The following is a 23,102-nucleotide window of genomic DNA, read 5'->3' as shown; positions in this document are numbered from 1 at the left end:
GAAATGGAAGGGGCCCAGATCTTCTTGGCCCTGCTCTGTGGCAGAAAGTTTTGAGGCTTTTCCAGTTCCCCTGTTCAGGAAAGTGTTAGTGTGGGGCTAAAATGCTTTTTAAGAAAAATCTCAACCCTACCTACAGGGAGCTCTATGCCAGTGGCCATGTTTGTTTTGCTCATCATTTTACGCCAGTACCTAGAGCTCGGTGTCTGGCACAAGCGACGCACAATAAAAATGTATGCAAGAAAAAAAAAAGGCAGAGTTTTTATTAGATATCTTACTTTTCACCCTGGTGAAAGTTATTTTAAATATATAGTTCTGCCTTTGATCAGTAAGAAAATAATAAGAGCTACCATCAAGGACTATCCTGACCCAATCAACCTAAGAGCACCTGGGTTCAACAAAGTTCAGAAAGAGTCAGCTTACTGACTCACTGCAATAAGGGAGCTGTCCCTGTCCCATGGCTCCTGGCAAACATTATTATTAAGACTCACAACAACCCTGAAGGTTGTATTACTTCCCAATTTACACATCAGGAAATTAAAGCTCAGAGAAGGGTCGTTCCTCAAAGCCACATGTTTAGTAAATCCTTTTCCATCTAACCCCAAAACCCTCACACAGCAACTCAAAATAGCTATACCCCAGGCCTTCGCCAAGTGCACGAAATGTTCAAGACACTGTAAGCCAGTGGTTCACAAACTTTTAACTACAGGAGGAAACTGCTTCAAATAAATCTTACTAAAATCATAAACAAACTAACAGACACATATTTGAGGCACAGGACGAGGCTCTCCTCTAGATCTTTGCCGCTGGGGCAAAGCAGCAAGTGCTACTGTACGCTTTTAAAGTGTTTAATTAAACTTAATCAGACAGGCCATCTGGGTCTACACTTTCTCACTCTTCTCAATGCTTAAACACTGGACAGCTCCTTCAAAAGGTGGCAGGGTAGAACTTGCCTTTTTACTGAGAAAGTAATGATCTACCACTGCAAAGTTTTACAGCTCCAGCATTCCTGGCTTAAGCAACAGCGAAAGAAAAGAGATGGAGATTAGAACGGGAGAGAGAATTCAGTGAAAGGTATTTATATGAGGTGGCCTAACTCCGTAGTTTGAGTGACTGGTCTCGGGGGAGGCCAAGAATAAACAAAGGAGCACTCTGTAAATGGCCTTCAGTGTCACACTGAGCACTACAGACTTTCAGTTTTATGCCAAATTAAGTGGATGAATGATATGATTAGATAACAACATTAGATGCCTAAGAACAGATTAAGGTCTTAAAGGATCTGCTAGATTCTACTTTTGGTTCAAAAAAAATAGGGTGATATGAATGAAAACGTCTGTGTAGTTTGTAAATTAAAAAGGCATATAAGTGACTTTATTTCAGAGTACTTAGGAGGCTTGAGACAGCAGGACAATTTTTGTCATGTTATTCAGACCTTCCTGCCAAGATGTGTCAGTGTTTGGCCAAGTGACATAGACATGGAGAGAAGGTTCTGCAAGAAACCTCTATAAACATACCTTCATGGACAAGAGGTTGGTCAGAGCCCATGTCCGGGCTGAGAGATGAGAAGTTCATGGGAGCAAGCTCACTGAATGTGAGATACTTTCTACTGGCTCCTGGGTCACCCCTAGCAGCTGATGTGTTCCTGGGAGGCTACTTAAGTGACTACGCCACAAGTGCATCAGGTGCTATTAGATGGCCAATTCACTCACTCAGCTCTCCCTTTCCCAGCCACTTTCCAGCTCAAGGTAGCTATGTGATCCAGTTCTGGCCAGTGAGATGTAAACAGAAGTCAGGCAGCTTAGCTTCTGGGAAAGCTTTTGCTTTCTAGAGTTAAAAGGTCACTCTCAGCTGACAGACTTCTCTACCATTCATCATTCTTATTCCCGCCAGGACCACAGCCATGGTACCTGGAGGCCCAGCTCCTGATCTTCAGAGCATGAAGTGCTACGCATGAAGATGACAGTGTGCTAAAAAGGCGGCACGGAGAGAAGAGAAAATGCCTGGGTCCCTGGCGACATCTATAAGCAACTGCATCAGCCTTGGACCATCTACCTCCAGACATCTTGTCAGTGAAACCACAGAGTTGGATTTTTGTTACTATCAGTCAAATGCACTCCTAATTGAGGTAACAGATCCTCTGGTGACTCTCTGAGATTTCTTTTACCCTGAAAGTAAATGATTTCTACTGGAAGAAATAGGGTTTTCTCCTATTGGTCTCTGCTCCCAACACACTCAGAATTGCCACACTAAAAAAATATAATTGCTACAAACTTCAATGTACGGTTCCAGAGCAGATTAAAGAACTATATCAAGAACTTTGTCTTTAAAAGAAAAGAGTATAAACGCATGCAAGGTATAAGAATACAAAAACCCCAAGCTATGAAAATAACATATTTCAGTGGCACTCTACCTTAGAAATGCTACTTGGATGACTCATGGAATGTCCCAAAGTCTTCTCATTCTGCAAGAAAACCAAACAAGTGTTAAGTACCAAGAAAACCAAATGAGTGATTAAAACATGCAAAGAACAGGTAACTGATCATAACAATCCTGACGAAGCATTCCCTCAACTAGAATTTACTGAACACATACTACTATGTACTGGGTCAGCTATTAGATACTGGAGAATTTGGCAAAGATGAATAAAAGAATAGAAACTTAACAAGAAAAGAACAGGAATTTGGAATTAACTGTAAATATAAGAGGGAGATAACTATCTTATGACACATTAAGAACCTGTCTCATGACAGGTTCAGAGGCAAGAAACTGCATGTTCAGTTGTATGTTGTGTCGTCCATACTATGAGGAGCCCCTGAAGGAAGGGGAAGAAAAAAAGCAGGACAGCTGACCCACACAGGTCATTTAGCTGTCCAAGTGTTGGGTATACAACAAGGACATCTCACAGCTCCCATCTATTCTCTTAACTTTCTCCTCCTGAATTAGAGAAATCTGAGATTCGTGCCAACCTCCTCCCTTTAACACTCTTCCACAGTCACAAAGTCTTATAACAAATTCTCCCTCCTTAAAGTCTCTCGATCTCAAATCTCATCATCATTTCTATTGTCAAACTCTTAGTTTTGGTTCTCTTCATTTCTCACTTGGAACTCTTGAATAACTTCCTACCTTGTCTTTCTGCTTTTAAGGTGACCTTCCTGAGACATAATTGATACGGACTGAATTGTATCCCCCCTTCCCCAAATTCGTATATTGAAGTCCTAACCCCCAATACTCAAAATGGAACTATATTTGGAGACAGGGTCTTTAAAGAGGTAATTATGTTAAAATAAGGTCAGGTTATTAGGGTGGACCCTGATCCAATATGAATGGTGTCTTTTTAAGAAGAGGAAATTATGACACAGATACACACAGAGAGAATACAATGTGAAGACAAAGGAAGAACAAAGTCATCTACAAGCCAAAATGATGATGAAGAAAAGTTTCAAGATCTTCCCAGTGGCCTGACAGCTGGCACTTGTTTCAGCAATGTTATCTTCTTTGTCTTTATAGCAATGTATTTGTATGTTTTTTTGTTTTGGAATATTTTTATTATATTCTCTCCTTATTTTATAAATCTGAATGGAAACGGAAGTTCGGGTCTCCTAAGAGTAATACAATATAGACAAAGCAATTAAGTGTTTAGCCTCAATAGAATGTTTCTTGGTCTTAAGCTAGTCAATTCAATAGTCATAGAAGAAAAGAATAAAATTATAAAGTATACTCAGAGTGTTGGCAATATGTTACCAAAGACTGTTTCTAAAAGACCAGACTTAATTAAGAATTTCATTCAAACATCTTATTCACACATTCACTCCCTGGGAATGGAGAGTCCCTCTGTCTATAAAACAGGTAAATATAACCATTTCCATTTCATTCATGAGTCAACAATGTATGATGAACAAACATAGGGCACTGCTGTGAATCTCAGCTTAATAGCTCATCTACTGAAAATTCACTGCTAAATTTTGATTTAGTCTACTAAATTAAAACAAAGATATACACACCTCGAATTATATGTATAGAAAACCAATTATAACCAGAGTTACAAGAAATGGCAAGTTTAACACCATCTGGAAACCTACAGAGAAGTTCTGAGGTACTAAGAGAAGCAATAATTCATGTCCTAGAGCTTTATGACATTCATTATTCCATAGAGAGGGAATATTGGGGTGTGCGGAAACCTAGTAATTAAGCTAGATAACATTAAAAATCCAGACTGAAAACTAAAAGTTGCTCTTTACATTATGAACTTGAAAAATAAATTTAATGATGTAAGCCTTTATTCTATTTTCCTTGTTAGAACAATACAATATTTTACATTAGTAAAATCAAACAAATAATAGCCCCAGAAGATACAAATGTTTTAAAGCCTGAAACCTATTGATATTTAGGACTGCTTCTCCACCACTTGATAGGAAATTAACAATTCAGTTCCAATAGACTTTTTTTTCCCCCTTAAATATTGCTATGTTTATTTGGACTTACTGAACATATAAGAAGTTCGGAACCATAACAGACCTATTTTTCAGGAAGCAAATCTCAGGATTCATTTGAGTCAATTATTCATTTTATACTTATTTACTATGCAACTACAATATGCAAACAACTGTATTAGCCACAGAACATTAACAAAAATAAATCTGGCTCTTACGCCTATTCCAATAAGTTACCACACAGAATTGCTTTGAAATAGTGGTTTGATGAGGAATGTACAACTAGGGAAAAGATGAAGAATTGCATTTAAAAAAGCACATATATAAATTATATCAGGGAAGAGTAGGTGACACTAGTCTTTCCTATAGTCAGGCATATTTGTGAATGAGAAGGAAAGTTTACCAAACATCGATGTCAAGAACTAGAATTAGGCATACCAAAGAGAAAAAGAATTCCATTCCAGTTCAAGCCAAACTAAGCTTCAATAACCAAGTGATAAAAAACTAGGCAAATTTTTTTCATACAATTGTTAATATGCTCAGTCACTGCTTAATGCATTCCACTATTTTGTATCCCTGGAAGAGATGAAAACCTTACTGTTGGGCACAAAAACTGTTACCCTCCTTCTTTGGAGAAGGCACCAGGATATGCCACACTGTGAGACTACACACTTCCCTGGCTTGCTCTCATCTCCATGTCACTTTGGTGGGCTTTTTTTTTACTATATTGAACATGAGAGTTCCTCAGAACACAGCTCCATGACCTCTTCTCATTTATTTTCTCCCTTAGAACAGTGCTTCTGAAATTCTGTACACTTGAATCGATTAGGGATCTTGTTAAAATGCAGATTGTGATTTGTTAGGTCTGAGGTGGATTGATTCTGCATTTCCCATAAGCTCCCAGGTGACTCCCATGTTGTTGGTTCCCAGACCACACTTTCGGATGCAAGTTTCATTCCAAACCCTATGTCAGAATAATCCATAAAGGCTATGATTCACTTTTAAAACTAAGGTATAAATGAACATGATTTATTTTTTAAAAAGCAAATCATGACTATTGTAAAAGCAAATTTCTGTGTAAAAGATGGCAGTGAGCTCACAATCGGGAAACTGATAGAGTGGGAAAGACTAAGTCTAAGGGTGTGAGAAAAGTTTTGTTAATATAAGATGTTACCAAATCACAAAGATAAAAAGAAATCTACTGAAGGGCAAGGGACATTTCACAATTTAATCAGTCCTGCCAATGTTTTGCAAGTCTATGTGTGGCTCCAACAAAATGTATCTTGGGGGTACAACTGAGACACAGAGCCCGCAGAGGCCAAACAACTCCTGGAAAGGAGAAGCCAAGAATTAACAATATCACAATGAGGTGAGATGTCTAAGCAAGTTTGGGGGATTCTATGTAAAGAGGTCAACAAAAGAACTTCATGGAGGAGTTTTCCTGAAACTCTGACCAGGACCAGTCATTAAAAACCAACAAACAAAAAACCTATGTGTGACAGACATTGCTAACTATCTACCTCATACCCAACCTTACCAAGAGAACCCCAACTTTGTTCTGAGTACCAATGGACTCAACTCAAAGTTCGCACTTTTTCACATCATTTTGCAGTTAAAGGTAAAAATGTAAGAAAGTTCTCTGTAAAAAAAATTAACTTCGAGGTTTTCTGGAAAAACATCTGCTTTCATGATACGGCCATTGCTCCTTTCTCCAGCATTCCTCCTTTCCTCATTCACCCTGGAATATAGATGCCATCAGGTACAGCAGTCAACTTGGTACCAGGAGAAGAGAAAGTATATACAAGAAGTCTCAAACTTTTGGTCTCAGGACTCTTTTACAATGTAAAAAAATTGTGGCTTCCCAAAACCTTTTGTTTATATGGATTATATCTATTAATTTGTACCATATTAGAAGTTAAAACGAATTATTTTAAAAGTATGAATCTCTTAATTCATTTAGAATTAACAATAATAAATCCAGTTAATATAAATAACATTTCTATAAAAAATAACTTTTTTCAAACAAAAACTATAAGTGAGCAGTGTAGCATGGTTTGATATTTTTGTAAATCTTATGTTACAGATGTCTCAATCTATTGATATTTCAAAATCTTGTTTTTTAAATCTTGTTATAGTGGCAGCTATATTCTCATAACTGCTTTTCATTCAATCTCCTTTGATATGTTTTGATTGAAGTAAGTGAAGAAAATTTGGCTTTACAGTAGCCTCCCAGTTTCATTTTTGTGGGCCCAGGCTAGTTCCAGGTCTGGCTGTGATCCACGCTCGCAGCCAAGGATATGACCCCAGATCCGGCATGTTATATTAAACGCTGTAGTGCACCTGCACCCAGTTTATGTAAGAATGATTCAGCTTGCTGTACTACGCATATGTGGCAGAATGCCACTATTGTTCTCTGACACATATAAGCCTATGTGGTCCCCCAACGTGGAAGCACGCCCCACAAGTAAAGGCTTGTCTTATAGTTTCGTTCTCCTGTCAGCTCCTCCTGTGTTTTTTTCAACCGGGTGTCTCACCACCAAAACCTTCCCTTCTCAATCAGCTCGGCACTGACACTTAGCGTAGCTGGCAGGATGAGGTATGACCCCCTCCCCCACCCCGCCCCCAGTGCGCTGGATGGTCCCCAGGTGGAGGATACCTAAGTGGAGGACATGTGGCCCCTCGCTTCCCAGTGGTATCCCGTGGCCATGTATCTTGCTACGTAGGCGCCTCCGGAGGATTGGGATAGAGTGAAGCTGTGTCCAGAGGACGTCCGGAAAGCCTTGGAGATACTTGAGTCAAATGTCCTGACCACTCACTGGGAGGCAGCTGGTCAGGTGGCCTGGATGTTTCTGGCTGTGCTGCGGCAGGCCAACCTGGAGGTTCAGGACCAGGCCCAGTGGGTGCAGCAACTGCATCGCCAGGAAGAAGCACTGGAACAATGGCTGTCAGCAACAGAATGCATACTGTGGGGCCCTGACGGGTTGTTGCCATCGTCCCAGTCTGGGAGCCCACCAGCAACACTGCAGTAGGTGTGGCTAGTGATACAGCAGCAGGTTGATGAGGAACGGTCGTTGGTCCCGGGGGGACAAGCCAGTGGTGCCCCCCCCAGGCTAAAAAGCATACCACCATGATCCACTACACCCCCACGGAACTCCGGGACCTGACAAAGCAGGTATGGCAGAAAGCAGGGTTGATGGTTCCGGGGTGGCTGGTGTGGCTATGGGATGATGGGCTGAAGAAACTGAATTATCTCCAGAAGAGATGACTCAGCTGGCCTCCATAACAGTAATACCATCCCTCCAAAAGCACCTCCAGAATGTGGCATGTATGGCACGAGACGTGGGTAATCGTTCCCTGATCTCATGTCCACTCATGTCTGCTGCACGGATAGTGTGGGCCGACACTGGGGAGCTGCCAGAGACAGTGAGCAAATGGACTACGTATTTAGACCTGATCCAGATAATTCGGGAAATGGGCATGTGGCAAATGATATTTCACGCCCAGTATGATAGTCCCGATGAAGAGGTATTTACAACCTGTATAAAGTACTTGATTTTAACTTCTGGCCCAGCTGGTACTTTTGGCACATGGCGGCACTGCTGGCCCCTTATGTGGACAGACGGATCCACGAGGTGACACCCACCATGGCTAGGTTGGGGGGTATGGAAGTGAAACATAAGGAGCATACCACCCAAGTTCGTGCCATACCACCCACCACGCTCCTAAACTGGCCAGTGTGTGGCAGGAGGCATGGCCGAAAGGCGGGGGAGTGGAAGAACTCCCAACCCATCTGGCCATGAAGGTGAGCCATAAACAGATGTAGTTTGATCACCTCACGGTAGGGATGGCCCCAGAAAAGATTGAGCAGCAACCTAATGAAGTGCTGCTGGCACTGTGGAATCAGATGCGCCCTGACTAGCAATTCACCCCTATTCCCGGGAAAGCTGCAGCCCATGAGGTACTACTGCTGGCTGATTACCTCCCCGATTAGGGATCCGGTTGGGTTGCCTGGTTGGTGAGAGAGCTGGTTGACCTGAGGCCACATGTGGAACTGACTATACATTGGCCCACCCACAATGTACAAAGGGTATTGGCCCTCATGGACATGGATGCTAACTGCACTCTACTCTACGGGAATCTAGACAAGTTTTCTGAACCACTGCAACCATAGAAGGCTATGGGGGTCGAACCATTCACATGAGGCAGGTCCATGTGACACTGGCTATCGGAAGATTGCCACCTTGGACATTCCAGGTGTACGTATCGCCCTACCAGAGTACATTTTGGGGACTGATGTCCTACGGGGTCTGACTATGAATACCACTGTTGGTGAATTCCGCCTTCGCATCTGGGTGGTGAAGACTATTATTTGGGGACATCCACACCATGCCTGTTGGTGCTGCCCCAAGCTATCTGGGTAGTGAACACAAAACAATATCGCCTGTCTGGTGGCCATGATGAAATAGGTCACACCATTTTGAAGCTGGAAGAAGCTGGTATCATTAGTCCTACACAGAGCCCGTACAACTCCCCTGTGTGACCAGTGCGGAAGCCTGATGGCTCCTGGCGCATGACGGTTGACTATCAGATGAAAATGACACCACCCCTACATGTTGCCATACCGAACGTCACGGACATTATAGACCGTTTGTCACATGAACTTGGACAATACCATTATGTGGTGGATTTAGCGAATGCCTTCTTCTCTATTGCCATGGCCCCAGAAAACCAAGAACAATTCACCTTCACCTGGGAAGGACAACAGTGGACATTCCTCATCCTTCTTCAAGGCTATCTGCACAGCCCTACCCTGTGTCATGGTCTCGTGGCTCAAGATTTAGCCACTTGGAAACAACCACCAGCAGTATATCTGTATCATTACACTGATGACATAATGTTAACCTCTGATTCTCTTACAGAACTAGAAGCAGCAGCAACCAGCCTGCGAGAAGCTCTCACTAACTGGGGTTGGGTCAACAAGGACAAGGTCCAAGGACCTGAGTTCTTGGGAGTTGTCTGGTTGGGTAAGATGAAAGTAATGCCAGAGGCAGTTATTGATAAGATACAGGCATATCCCCAACCCAAAATTGTGAAGCAGCTCCAAACCTATTTGGGACTGCTGGGATTTTGGAGAGTGTTCATTCTCCATTTGGCCTCCTTGATGCGACCCCTGCACCGTCTAGTGCGACGGTGTGCCCAGTGGGATTGGACCCCTAAGACAGAAGATGCCTTTAAGGCTACGAAACATGCTATAGCACAAGCCCAAACTCTATGCATAGTAGATCCAGTCCTCCCATTTCTGCTCACAGTGCAAGATGATGCAGAATTTGGGTGGGGCTTGTGGCAGAAGCAAGTTTCCAGGAAGGTGCCAATAGGCTTCTGGTCCCAGGTATGGAAAGGTGCAGAAGTGCGGTAGTCTCTGATTCAGAAGCTACTGGCTGCCATATACGTACCCCTTCTGACCAGTAAGGCCATCATTGGTCCTAATTCCGTAACCATGCAGTCCACGCACCTCGTGAGGAGGGGTAGCTAGGGTCCTGGGTGAAAACTCCCCATATAGGAATTGCACAGACCCCTATACTGACCAAGTGGGGGGCGTACCTGAAGCAGCTGGTGCAGTTCTCTGTGAAACCCCTGTCAGAGCAGCTGCACTCCCTATTGGGACCAATGCAGTTTCAAGCAGAGCTCCTGGCGGAGCCTGCTGTAGAGGGTCAGGCTCCCGTCCTTAAGGATGTCTGGTACATAGACAGTTTGTGCCATGGGCAGCCTCTGACATATGAAACTGGTGCTGGGCAACCCAGCCAATGGGCTGAGCTCTGCACTGTGTGATTGGTCCTCATGAATGACACTGGCCCAGTGCACATCTGCACAGACAGTTGGGCTGGGTATCGAGGTCTCACTCTGTGGCTGCCTTGGTGGGCTGCCCAAGAGTAGATGATGGGCCACCTCCCCTTATGAGGCCAGGGGTTGTGAGAAGACCTCTGGAAGTGAGGCCTTCAACAGGGGGCTATCATATACCATTGTCCGGGGCCATCAGCCATAACAAGCCCCAGGCAATAATGCAGCCAATGCACTGGCATAAGTCCACTGCGCCCATGTACCACCGATGCTGGTGGACATTGGCCCCTGGCTCCACCGAAAACAGGGCAAGTAGGGGCCCATACCATGGAACAGGTAGCGAAGCGATGGGAGCTATTTTTGACCCGGGCACAAGCCCAAGCTGCCATGGCACAATGCCCTTGGTGTGCTGAGCAGCACCAGGAGAGATGACGGGTAAAGAGTACTCCAAAGATGGTACCCCACTGGGCTAAGCCACTCCAGGAATGGCAAGTGGACTATACAGGGCCTTTGCCCACAGACCGGGGACACTGCTATATGTTCACAAGTGTGGACACAGCCACCGGTCTAGAGTTTGCATGGCTGGTGGCAACTACTGATCAACTCCATACTGTGACTGCACTGGAACACCTCGCAGCCACCTATGGCCAGCCCTTATTAATCACCAGTGACAGAGGCACTCCTTTTACAGGGCAAGAAATGCAAGCCTGGGCCTCCACCAATGACATGAGGTGGTAGTTACATGTCTCTTATCATCCACAGGCAGCTGGAATGGTAGAATGATTCAATGGCTTGCTGAAAGACAAACTGTGCACCTTGGGCCCATGCTGGTGCCGTTGGTACACTAAATTCCCACAGGCTATACACCTTCTGAATGAGCAACCCAGGCAAACAGGGTTGTCCCCTCTTTGAAAGGGTTGTAGCAGGCTCGCCTCGGGCTATGAAGGTATGCCCGGGCACTGCTGCTAAACAGCTCTTGCCCCGGGCCTACCAGGGAGCTTTGCTGTTTCTGTCCCCAGAACCTTTGGCAGGAGGTAAACAGGCCACCTGGTTGTGGCCCTGAACTATACAGGTAACACAAGAGCCATGGGTAGCCCTGGTTGAGCCCTGGGGGCACGGCTTACGCAATGGGTTGCAGAAGAACTCTCGATTTGTGTTTGGCCCATGCCTTTGAGAGTGTCACTCCCAATGACTGCTGAAGGTTCCCTGTTAATGGGGAGTTTTGACCTTAGCCTCTGGCCCATTCCTCTCTATACTGTAATGCCGGTGGAGACCCCCTGGCCTGGTACTCTTGGAGAAACTGTTTGGTATCGCAGGCCAGGGGCAACCCCTCTCCTGGCCACCCTTTTATCTCAAGATGGGCAAGTGGTCTGTGTCCTCCTGGAAGGAGAGGACTTGCCCCTAATGGTCTCTTTGTCTGCTCTTTCCCATCGCCCAGGCTGACAAAAAAGAACAGTGTCATGTTGTTGTATTCTTAGTTTGCTCAATGTTTTCCACCATTCTTATTTGTCACAGTGCTGAAAGTTTTAGCTAGTGCAATAAGGAAAATAAAGGAAATAAAAGTAATACATATCAGAATGGAAGAAATATGATGATGTTTATTTATAAATGACATGGTTGTCCATGTAGAAGATCTCAAAGAATCAACAACTTCCTAGAATAAATAAGTTCAGCAAAGTCCTAAATATTAGACATAGAAAAATTCATTGCATTTCAATATACAGCAATGAACAAAAGAACATGAAGGTTGCTATTTACAAGTCATTCTAAAAAACTCAAATGTGTAAATCTAACAAAACAGGACTTCAACACTAAAACTGCAAAATACTAATAAATCAAAGATCTAAATAAAAAGACATATTGTGTTCATGGATTAAAAGACTCGACATAGGAAAGCTGCTGACTCTTCCCCAAAGTGATTGTTTTTAATGTAATTCCTATAAAAATCCCAACAAGATTTTTTTGTAGATATAGGACTGAAGTGGGAAGAATAAATCTACATAATTTCAAGACCTATTATATAGCCACAGTAATCAAGACTGGGTGGTATTGGTAGAGAAACAGACACACAGATCAATGGAACAGGATAGAGAATTTTCAAATAGATCCAAATAATATGTCCAACTGATTTTAGAGATAGAGTTTTCACTGAATGATGCTGGAACAATTGGACAATGAACAAAAAAAAATGGACTCCAACTTGAATCTCAAATTTTATTTAAAATTAACTTAAAGTAACTCATAGACTTAATTGTACAACATAAAACTGCAACACTTTTAGCAAAACAACAACAACAACAACAGTAAAAAACAGAAGAAAATCTTTAGGATTTAGGGTTAAAGAGTTCTTATACTTGACATCAAAAACATGATTAATCCATAAAAGGAAAAACTGATAAGTTAAAATTTTAAAACTTCTGCTCCATGAAAGATCCTATTAAGAGAATGAAAATAAAAGCTAAAAACTGCGAGAAAACATCTGGAAACTGCATACCAAACTAAGGGCTAGTATCTAGAATATATAAAAATTCTGAAATCTCAACAGCAAAATATCAATTCAATTAGAAAATGGGCAAAGGACACGAAAAGACATTTGAATGAAGAAGATATTCAAATGGCAAATAAACATATGTAACGATGTTCAACATCATTAGCCATTAGGGAAATGTAAATTAAACTATAATGGGATATCACTACATACCTGTCAGAATGGCTAAAATAAAAGTGACATCACCAAATTCTGGTAGAGAATGCATAAAAACTGAATCACGCATATGTTGCTTACAGGAATGTAAAATGTTATTTACTCTGGAAAATACACTGAGAGTTTATTTAAAAATTAAAAATGCAACTACGATATAAAAATAGCTATTGCTCTTCTGGGCATTTATGCCAGAGAGATGAAAACATATGTTCACACAAAAATCTGTGCATGGATGTTTACAGAAGCTTTCAAATAAATGTCCTTCAACATGTGACTAAATACTGTGGTACATCCATCCATTCCATGGAATACTATTCAAAGTAAAAAGGAAATCTCAAGAGAATTAGTAAAAAGTCTAATTCCAAAAAGTTACAAATTGTATCATTACATTTATATAACATTCTTTAATTGACAAAATTATAGAAAATTAGATTACTGGTTGTCAGTGCTTAAGGAGAGAAGAAGGACAGGAGGGAAGGGTTGTGTCTATATAAGGGCTACTGAGGGATCCTTGAGGTGATGGAAATGTTCTGTCTTGACTACATCAATGTCAATATCCTGGTTGTGATATTTCACTATAGCTCTGTCAGATGTTATTACTGGGTGATAGTAGGTAAGGATACATGAGATCTGTCATTTTCTACCACTATTTATGTGTGACACTGTGATTTATAAGAAATGACCAAAGAAATGACCATTCAAATGACCAAAATATACTTCTCATATATTTGGACTTTGTCCAGTTCCTAGCTCACAGCTCCCAAAACCCTTGGAATTTACTGTTGAGAGTAATAAAGGTATCTTTTGTTATGTTAATGAAGTGACTTTTAGAAAGCGCCTATAAGGTTGGGGGCTGATTGCCAATGAAGTCAACCTTGTGATTAGAGGGTTGGAACTTTCAGTCCCCTTCTGACCTCCGGAGAAGGGTGAATCAATAGTCAATGCCAATGGATTTACTCAATCATGCCTATTAAATGAAAACCCTATATAAAATCCCAAAAGTAGAGTTTGGAAAGCTTCTGAGTTGGTGAACATGTGGTGATATGGGGAAAGCAGCACATCTGAGAGGATACTAAAGCTGTGTACCCTCTCCCATATCTTGCCCTATGTAGCTCCTCCATCCACTACTCCTGAGTTATATCCTTTTACTTGTGATCTAGTAAGTACAATGTTTCTCTGAGTTTTGTGAGCTGCTCTAGTAAATTAATCAAACCCGAGAGGGGTGGGGGAACCTCTGATTTATAGGCAGTTGGTCAGAAATACAGATAATAGACAAGGCTTGCAACTAGTGCCTGAAGGGGTGGGAGGCAGTGATGAAGGACTGAACCTGCTACTCATGGAATGTGACTGTCAGAATTGAGTTGAATTCTCAGACACTCGCTAGTGTTCTGATAATTGCTCAGTACTGTGTGGGAAACCCCCCCACATCTATATTGGAATTGGTACCAGAACCAATTTAATATGAATGTACAATTATCTTACAATGTAAAAATTTAACTACTGTATACATACATGTGAATGTATGTGTATGTGTGCAATTTAAAGACCCTAATCAAAAGGCAAAGGTCTTCAGATTGGACATAAAAGCAAGATACAACTACCTGCTGCCTACAAGAAAAATACTTTAAATATATCAATACAAACATGTTAATGTCAATATCCTGGTTGTGATATTTCACTATAGCTCTGTCAGATGTTATTACTGGGTGATAGTAGGTAAGGATACATGAGATCTGTCATTTTCTACCACTATTTATGTGTGACACTGTGATTTATAAGAAATGACCAAAGAAATGACCATTCAAATGACCAAAATATACTTCTCATATATTTGGACTTTGTCCAGTTCCTAGCTCACAGCTCCCAAAACCCTTGGAATTTACTGTTGAGAGTAATAAAGGTATCTTTTGTTATGTTAATGAAGTGACTTTTAGAAAGCGCCTATAAGGTTGGGGGCTGATTGCCAATGAAGTCAACCTTGTGATTAGAGGGTTGGAACTTTCAGTCCCCTTCTGACCTCCGGAGAAGGGTGAATCAATAGTCAATGCCAATGGATTTACTCAATCATGCCTATTAAATGAAAACCCTATATAAAATCCCAAAAGTAGAGTTTGGAAAGCTTCTGAGTTGGTGAACATGTGGTGATATGGGGAAAGCAGCACATCTGAGAGGATACTAAAGCTGTGTACCCTCTCCCATATCTTGCCCTATGTAGCTCCTCCATCCACTACTCCTGAGTTATATCCTTTTACTTGTGATCTAGTAAGTACAATGTTTCTCTGAGTTTTGTGAGCTGCTCTAGTAAATTAATCAAACCCGAGAGGGGTGGGGGAACCTCTGATTTATAGGCAGTTGGTCAGAAATACAGATAATAGACAAGGCTTGCAACTAGTGCCTGAAGGGGTGGGAGGCAGTGATGAAGGACTGAACCTGCTACTCATGGAATGTGACTGTCAGAATTGAGTTGAATTCTCAGACACTCGCTAGTGTTCTGATAATTGCTCAGTACTGTGTGGGAAACCCCCCCACATCTATATTGGAATTGGTACCAGAACCAATTTAATATGAATGTACAATTATCTTACAATGTAAAAATTTAACTACTGTATACATACATGTGAATGTATGTGTATGTGTGCAATTTAAAGACCCTAATCAAAAGGCAAAGGTCTTCAGATTGGACATAAAAGCAAGATATAACTACCTGCTGCCTACAAGAAAAATACTTTAAATATATCAATACAAACATGTTAATAAATAAAGGAAGAGACACCTGAAACAAGATGACACTAATAATAAGACGATAGAGATGCTGAAATTATCTGGCAAAGACTTTAAGTAGCTATTATAGAAATACTAGAGTAATCACAACACTCTTAAAACAAAATAGAAAATGACTCAATAGCAGAAGATGACGGACGGAATCAAGGGCTTGATAGAAAAATAGAAACTATACAACCTGAACAACAGAGAGAAAAAAAGATATTTTAAAAATATGGCCAGAATCTCAGGGACCTGTGAAGCAAAAACAAATGGTATAACAATCATGCCACTGGAATCCAAAAAGTAAAAGTAAAAAGAGTACAGTGCTAAAAAATACTTTAAAAAATACTTGCTAGAATTTCCTAAGTTTGGAGAAAGACATAGCCTACAAACTAAAGAAGTTGAGCGAACTCCAAATAAGATAAACTAAAAGAAATCCATGCCCAAATACATCTTAATCAAATTGCTGAAAACTAAAGACAAAGAAGAAATCTTGAAAGCCCTCAGAGAAAAAAGCATTACCTAGGGGAACAATGTTTCAAATGACTGGATTGCTCATCTGGAATTACGGAAGCCAGTACGAAGTAACATGACATTTTTCAAATACTGACAGAAAAAAAAAACATATCCACAGAACTGGATAAGTGGTGAAAACATCCTTCAGGAATGAAAAAGGAAATGAAGACAATGACAATGAAAAATAAGAGGATTAACAACACGGAGATCTACTCTAAGATAATTGCTTAAGGCAGGGGTACCCAACCCCCCAGCCCATAGACCTGTACTGGTCCAGGACCGTTAGGAACCAGGCTGCACAGGAGGAGGTGAGCCGCGGGCTGAGCAAAGCTTCATCTGTATTTGCAGCTGTTCCCCAGAGCTAGCATCACAGCCTCAGCTCCACCTCAGATCATCAGGCATTAGATTCTCATAGGAGCACTGGTCCCTGGTGCCAAAAAGGGTTGGGGACCACTAGCTTAAGGGAATTTCTTCATATAGAAGATAAATAATATCAGAAGAAAATATGGAATATCAGCAATAAAGGAAGAGCAACAGAAAGGCTAAAGTAATTGGGTAAAAACAACTATTATTCTTGTCTTGACCTCTTTAAAGCATGTTTGATAGTTGAAAGCAAAAAAAAAAAAAATACAACACTGTGAGGAATTTTCAGTTTGTAGATGTAATATGTAAGATAACTACAACATAAAGGAGGAAGGTGGTAAAGTTTCCCCATTCCAAATGAAGTAGTAAAATATTGTATGTATTCCATAATACCTAAAAAAATAGATATATATAGTGAAAACCAAAATAAATGTGGCAAGAATTGTATTATGTGTACATGTTATAAACACAGCAAATAAAAAATATGGATGTGTAGAACTGATTTTAAAAAAATAACCCAATTATATGTTATCTACGGGAAATTCAATTCAATGATACAGGTATATTAAAAATAAGACAGTGAAAAAAGATACACCCTGCAAAGTCAAAATACCCCAAACATGGAAACCACCCCAAAAGTTGATCAATGAATAAATCAATAAATAAAATGTACTATATCTATACATTATTCAGTCACAAAAACGTAATGAACTATTGATACATTCTGAAACACGGATAAACTTTGAAAACATTCTAAGTAAAAGAACACAGATACAGAAGGTCACATATTATATGGTTCATTTATATAAAATGTTCAGAATAGATAAAACTATAGAGTTAAAAAGCAGATTAGCAGATGCCAAAGGCTGAAGGAAGGGGAGACTGAGTGAATGTTAATGGGTACATGCACTTACATCCTTAGTGCTAGAGCTTTTGTCTCTGCGGAGTTGAAGTGCACCGCCCTCCTGGAACGTGGATATGTTCACCAATTCAGAAGTTCCTCAAACCATGTTGCATAGAAGTTTTTAATCAAGGTTTCATTCTGTAGGCATGATTAATAATTCATTGGCCACTGGTGACTGAATTCAATCCCCAGCCCCTCCTCACTCCCTGGAGGTGGGGGAATAGGGCTGAAAGTCTCAACCTTCTATTCATGTGGTTGGTTTTCTGGTGACCAGACCCCATCCTGAAGCTTTCTTGGGGCCCACCACAAGTCACCTCTTTAGCAGAGACTCGATTTGGTGAAAGGGGCTCATTTTGAATAAAAAAAGACACTCCTAGTGCTCAGGAAATTCTAAGAATTTTAGAAGCTCTATGCCAAGAACAGATGACAAAAGACTAAATATTTATCATACTACATATAAGAAAAATGGAGCACAGCCTGTAATTTGAAATGCAAAGGGTTTTTCTAGAAAGTGCATCAAAAAAAGAAAGAATAATAATGTTAAGAAAAGAAAGAAATGAAAAAGACTGCCTATTCAGGTGATAGCTTTTCATAACCATATATCCAAGCAGAGGTAGACAAATGTCTGTCATGGATGCTGAAGAACAGATCCCTGTATTTGGTAGTACAGACTGCTAGGGTGTTTAAAGTTTTAAAGGGCTCTACTATTACCATAGTTCCTTAATCAGTGACTCCTAGACTTTTGGATTTCATGGACCAATCAAATTTCAAAAAACATTTGGGAATGAACATAAGAATGCTAACTTTTACTCTGCCAAATTAAGACATTAAAAATTAAGCATTATCATGTCATAAAAATGAGATAGGACATCACTTGTAAAATTCTTAATCTTTAGCAGGAAATGAAATGGGACATCTCTTGCAGAGTTAATCTTTTTAGTAAACCTAGTTAAGTTTTCTTCCCTCCTTTCTTTGTGGGAAAAAAAGTCCCTCCCCCTCAAATCCTGATAATTGCCCAGGAGACTCAGATCCTCTGGCTATTGAAAAGGGTCATCAGCCCATTGTTAAGCAAAAATCTTGTTAAGCCAGGCAGGGCCCTTAGAGTCTGGGGGGTGGGAGTGGACTTTAATCCAAAGGTCTTTCTTTTTACTCTTTTAATAAATGTATTAACCAAGTCCGTTTCCCTTTACTCACTTAAAAGGCAAATCAATAATAGAAATTAACAGATGTATGATTTAAATAACGAGTTTGTATCTTTTTCTAGTCTAGGGACTGAGGTGGCACTTCAGCGGCAGAAAGGGAAAGCGCTCCATGAAACTCCTGTAGGCAGGGACTATGGCCATTCTCAGCAGAAAGCAGATACAGAAGATGAGACCTCCTGTCCCCTCCACATCCATCCTAATAATAAGAGGGTTCATGGCTCTTAGAAAAGAGGCAGGAAAGTTCTTTAGGGGGTTTTGGGTCTGCCTGCAAAGACACTGAGATCATCCTATCTTAGAAGGGGTCTGCCCTAATGTGCCCACAATTAAGCAAGCCAGAAAGGAATTTTTTACTCACACGAAGAAACCAGTACGCAGAGATTTAGGTACCAGTTTAAGCCAGTCACTTGCACCTGTGCAATGAAGACCCCCAACGACTTTCAACTCACCTGAGTCTAATTATACCATCATTATAATATGATGCATATGCCTGGAAGTTCATTAATATCATTATAACAGACTGAATTCTGGGAACAAACATGCACAGAAAGCATAATGATGAATCAATGAGTCCTTTCAATCAAGGAAGCCCACGCCTCTAAGAAAAGTAACCACCCATAGCAAAAAAGGGATAAAAACCCTGAAGTCTTTGTTACCAGGCCTTTTGAGCCATGCTTCTCTTGCTCAGGACCACTTCCACATCTGAAAGTGTGCTTTCCTTTCTAATAAAACTTTTCTTTTCTACTGTATTTCGGTGTCTTGCTCAATTCTTTGTTCAAGACATCAAGAACCTGGACAACGCGCCAGGAGAGGACCCCACTCTCCGGTAACAAAAGGATATTTCACTACTGAAAACAGACTAATTAAAAGTTAAACGAAAAATTATTTTAGTGATCTGATTGTTCTCCTTTTATACTCTGAAAACTGGTGCGTGAGGACCTTTCTCAGAAAGCTCACAGCACTAGATATACCTTCTTGGGATTCGCTCAAATCCCATTGAATAAAAAAAAATTCCACATCTTCATAGCTGACCATGCAGCTTCATCCAATGAACTGTAGAATAGTGGAAAAGAGATTTCTGAGTGTGGAATAGGACTTATTCCACTTAGCTCAAAGAGCTCTACTTGGGAGAGTACAAGAAAAACCAAGTTTAATATTTATTTGGAATTTTTTACAAAAGGGGAATATTAGGAAGTCCTAATACTTGCTTTCAACTAGATGTATTTGTCTTATGTTAGCTGTGGGTCTCCATCAATTAGTAGGTTTATTTGCTTCTGGTCAATTCCTTGGATTAGCAGACAGCCTGATCTTTAAGTCTGGCAACTTCTGTCTCTTGGCATCAATTTACTAGGCTCTTTACATACAGCCCCAATTTAACTATCCCTAGCCCCAGGCAAGAAGCATCAAAAACTAGGCTTTACATATAGCCTCAATTTAATTGTTCCCAGCCCCAGGCAAGAAGCATCAAAAACGGCCTCACAAACTCAGTCTGGATGTTAGGTCAAGTCCACAATGAGAATGACTGCTCTCTGTCAGGCAGTTGGGGACCTAACCCCAGAGGTCTCTGGGAAATTCAGGGGTGGAGAGGAAGGTGGCTAAGCTTTTACAGTGCCACAATCATCTGCTACATCTCTTGGCCTCCGTGCCTTTGCACAAATTAATTTTGCTTTGGAGCAGATAATTTGGTTATTCCAGCTCTGCAAAACCCTGGATCCCTGAATTACAGAAAATAGGATTTTTCTTAGGAAAGCCACATTTTTCCACTCTCCTATTCAGACAGGAAAGTTTCAGTATTAATGTTTTTTCATAGGCTCTTATTGTAGACTGCAAGCTGTACACAATATAATCTAATATCCTGAAGTTTTCCTAACAAGTCCTCTAATGCTAGTTTTGGTTGGCATATCAGCCAACACAAAGGTACAACAGGAGATAGCCCCTCAACCACCTCACAATGGCTTGCTTAACACAGACTGCCAACCTGACAGCCCAGGGCCTGAGACTGGCCTAGATGGTTCCCTCCATAGCTCAGTCTCACATTTCACATATCAAACTCTCCAATATACTTTCTCTCCTTTCCTTGTGGTGGGGGGCGGGGAAACAACCCGAATTTCCCAGGCTTGCCCTTCAGTAGGATTGGACCCCTTTTCCAGTTCTAGGAATTAGTTCTGACTGGCCTAAAACAATCACTGTGACAAGTGACTGCCTATCACCACTCATATCCATTTGGTCAATTCTACACATTAGGATTTGTTACTTGCAACTCCCTAGTTCCTAGTGCCAAATTCTGTTACAGTTAAGTTGCTATCCATTTGTTTGTTTTTCATCAATGCCATAGGCTGGTAACTAATGCCAAACATCTGGTTTAGCCACTGTCTGAGCCAGGGAACTTCTGTTTCCTAGCAACATTCTGCCCCCCTATTCTTAACCACAGTGATTGGTTGAAGGACAGGATAACATTAACTGCTTTAGGTCTATTAGAGCCATCTCTTAGAGCTAACCTATTCAAAATACATGGTTCTACCCTATTTAAATCTCCTGGCTGGGAAACTTGGCATCTGCTTGGAAGGAGAATTTTGCTCTCCACTAAATTTGTTTGGGTTTGTTTTCCTCCAATACAAAATTCTCTACCGGGAATTTGTTTGTTTGGTCTCACCATATTTACAACCTCTGGATTTACAGAAAATGGGTTAATGGGTGAGAGACTACAGATAATTTGATTTGTTACATCTTTTCTGTTTGTCTACTTGTTCTATGCTCAAATCAATTAAGAACTCATACTCAATGGGAAGAAAATAACTCTTTGATATGGACTGATTAGTTTTGTAATTCTGTGTTTACTCTTGACCTATAGCTGAAATTTTAGAATTGAAGTTACAAACTCTAATTGTGTCTGCATGCCTATGTGTCTGCATGCTTATGTGTCTGTATGCTTATGTGTCTGTAATTCAGAAAGGTCTTTAATTTTCAGTGTGTCAGGATGTAATCATCTTTTACCTTGGCATGGTATTAATAAATTGAATGATAAATTTATTAATTATAAAATCTCTTAAAGGAGTCTATTCTGATTGACTCAGAGATAAATAATCACCTATACAAATAGAATATTCCTAAAATTCCTAGAAAAAAGAGAAGATGAAGTTCTAACACTTTCAGTGTGCTAGATTTTTAAAATATCCCTAGAGAAACCAATTCAGAAATGTTTTAAGAAATTAGATTAACATAATTTAGGTAAATCTTTCACAAATGTAACTGGTTTATTATTTATGATTTAATAAAAATAGCTATGTCTTCTCTGATTTATCAGTGTTAAGTATAATAAAAGCACAGATTTTTATTCTGTTTCGGTATATCTTTCCTAAATTTTCTGATTAAACTATCATTACTTCCAGTTAATGTTTAAGATTATAAAAAATGTAAGTTTGTTTAACCAAATCTATTCATTATTCCGATGAATTTGTATTTCAACAGTAAATATGACTTATAGTATGTCAGCTTGAAAATAAATTTTCCAGATTTTTAGATAACTTAAAGACTTGGACTATATTGATTTAAATTAATTAATGGATATTTACTGGATGACTAGATCATTTCTAAGAGGATACTAAAACATTTATTAGTAAGCATAATTTTAAATGTATATACGTTTGTTTTTTATTTCTATATGCTACAAAGAGGCTGTGTCTTTGGATCTGTTAATCTACTGAACATGCTCTTTTTGTGCCACTATAAGACTTGTATAAGGGTAGCTGTAGCTATAAAAAGTTGTGTTAGGCCTACTAGTCTGCTAAAACAGTGGTGTGTGACAGATAGCTCACAATCATCTACTCTCTAGTCCTCTCTCTGTGTAACAGAAGTTACTTTATTACTGACGTATGTGAATGAGACTACTAGAAGCAATGGTAAACGAAAGGTACAACTTTTTGTGTACTAGTAATGAGATGAGATTTGTTATTAAAGGGGAAAAAATTGTTTTGTCTTGTAATAAAAGGGCTAGTTAAACCAGAACAAGAAAGAGGCCTGTAAAGGACAAAATAACAAGGTTGTAGACAATTTAAGGAAAGGAATTTCATTTGCCTTGGCAAAGCTCATTCAGTTTTGATGGGTTAATTAGTAAGGTTTTATAAAAGAGTTTGTAGTTCCTTTATTACCAAATATTATACTGAAGTAAAATTAGAATATGGTTTTCTCTGTTAAAATTACAAAATCTCTTGATTATTGGTCTGTGCTAAGAGGTCATAAAGTTATTCTTACTTTCTCTGCATTTCCCTAGGTAACAAAGATTTTGTGCTTTATTAATTTTCCACGCTTTTTTATGTTGATTTTATTATGTCCTTATTTAGAAAATAAAGTTTTCTCATTTACGAAAAAAGCTAAATTCTTTACAATCA

At 40.1% G+C, this 23,102-nt stretch overlaps 1 protein-coding gene across 8 annotated transcripts in view; it reads right to left on the bottom strand.

Annotated features, from left to right (window-relative positions):
• Window positions 1–23,102, bottom strand: part of MARCH8 (membrane associated ring-CH-type finger 8) — a 122,563-nt gene that overhangs the window by 28,257 nt on the left and 71,204 nt on the right. For all 8 annotated transcript variants that reach the window (XM_025050326.1, XM_025050320.1, XM_025050321.1 and 5 more), the window contains one exon: window positions 2,408–2,458. In XM_025050326.1, coding sequence (XP_024906094.1) covers window positions 2,408–2,458 — 51 coding nt within the window. The remainder of the gene's footprint in view (window positions 1–2,407; window positions 2,459–23,102) is intronic.

The sequence above is a fragment of the Pteropus alecto genome, unplaced genomic scaffold (genome assembly GCF_000325575.1).
Source record: "Pteropus alecto unplaced genomic scaffold, ASM32557v1 scaffold287, whole genome shotgun sequence".
NCBI classification, from domain to species: Eukaryota; Metazoa; Chordata; class Mammalia; order Chiroptera; family Pteropodidae; genus Pteropus; species Pteropus alecto.
The sequence above is the reverse complement of the archived record's forward strand: the minus strand, read 5'-3'. Positions and strand labels throughout refer to the sequence as shown.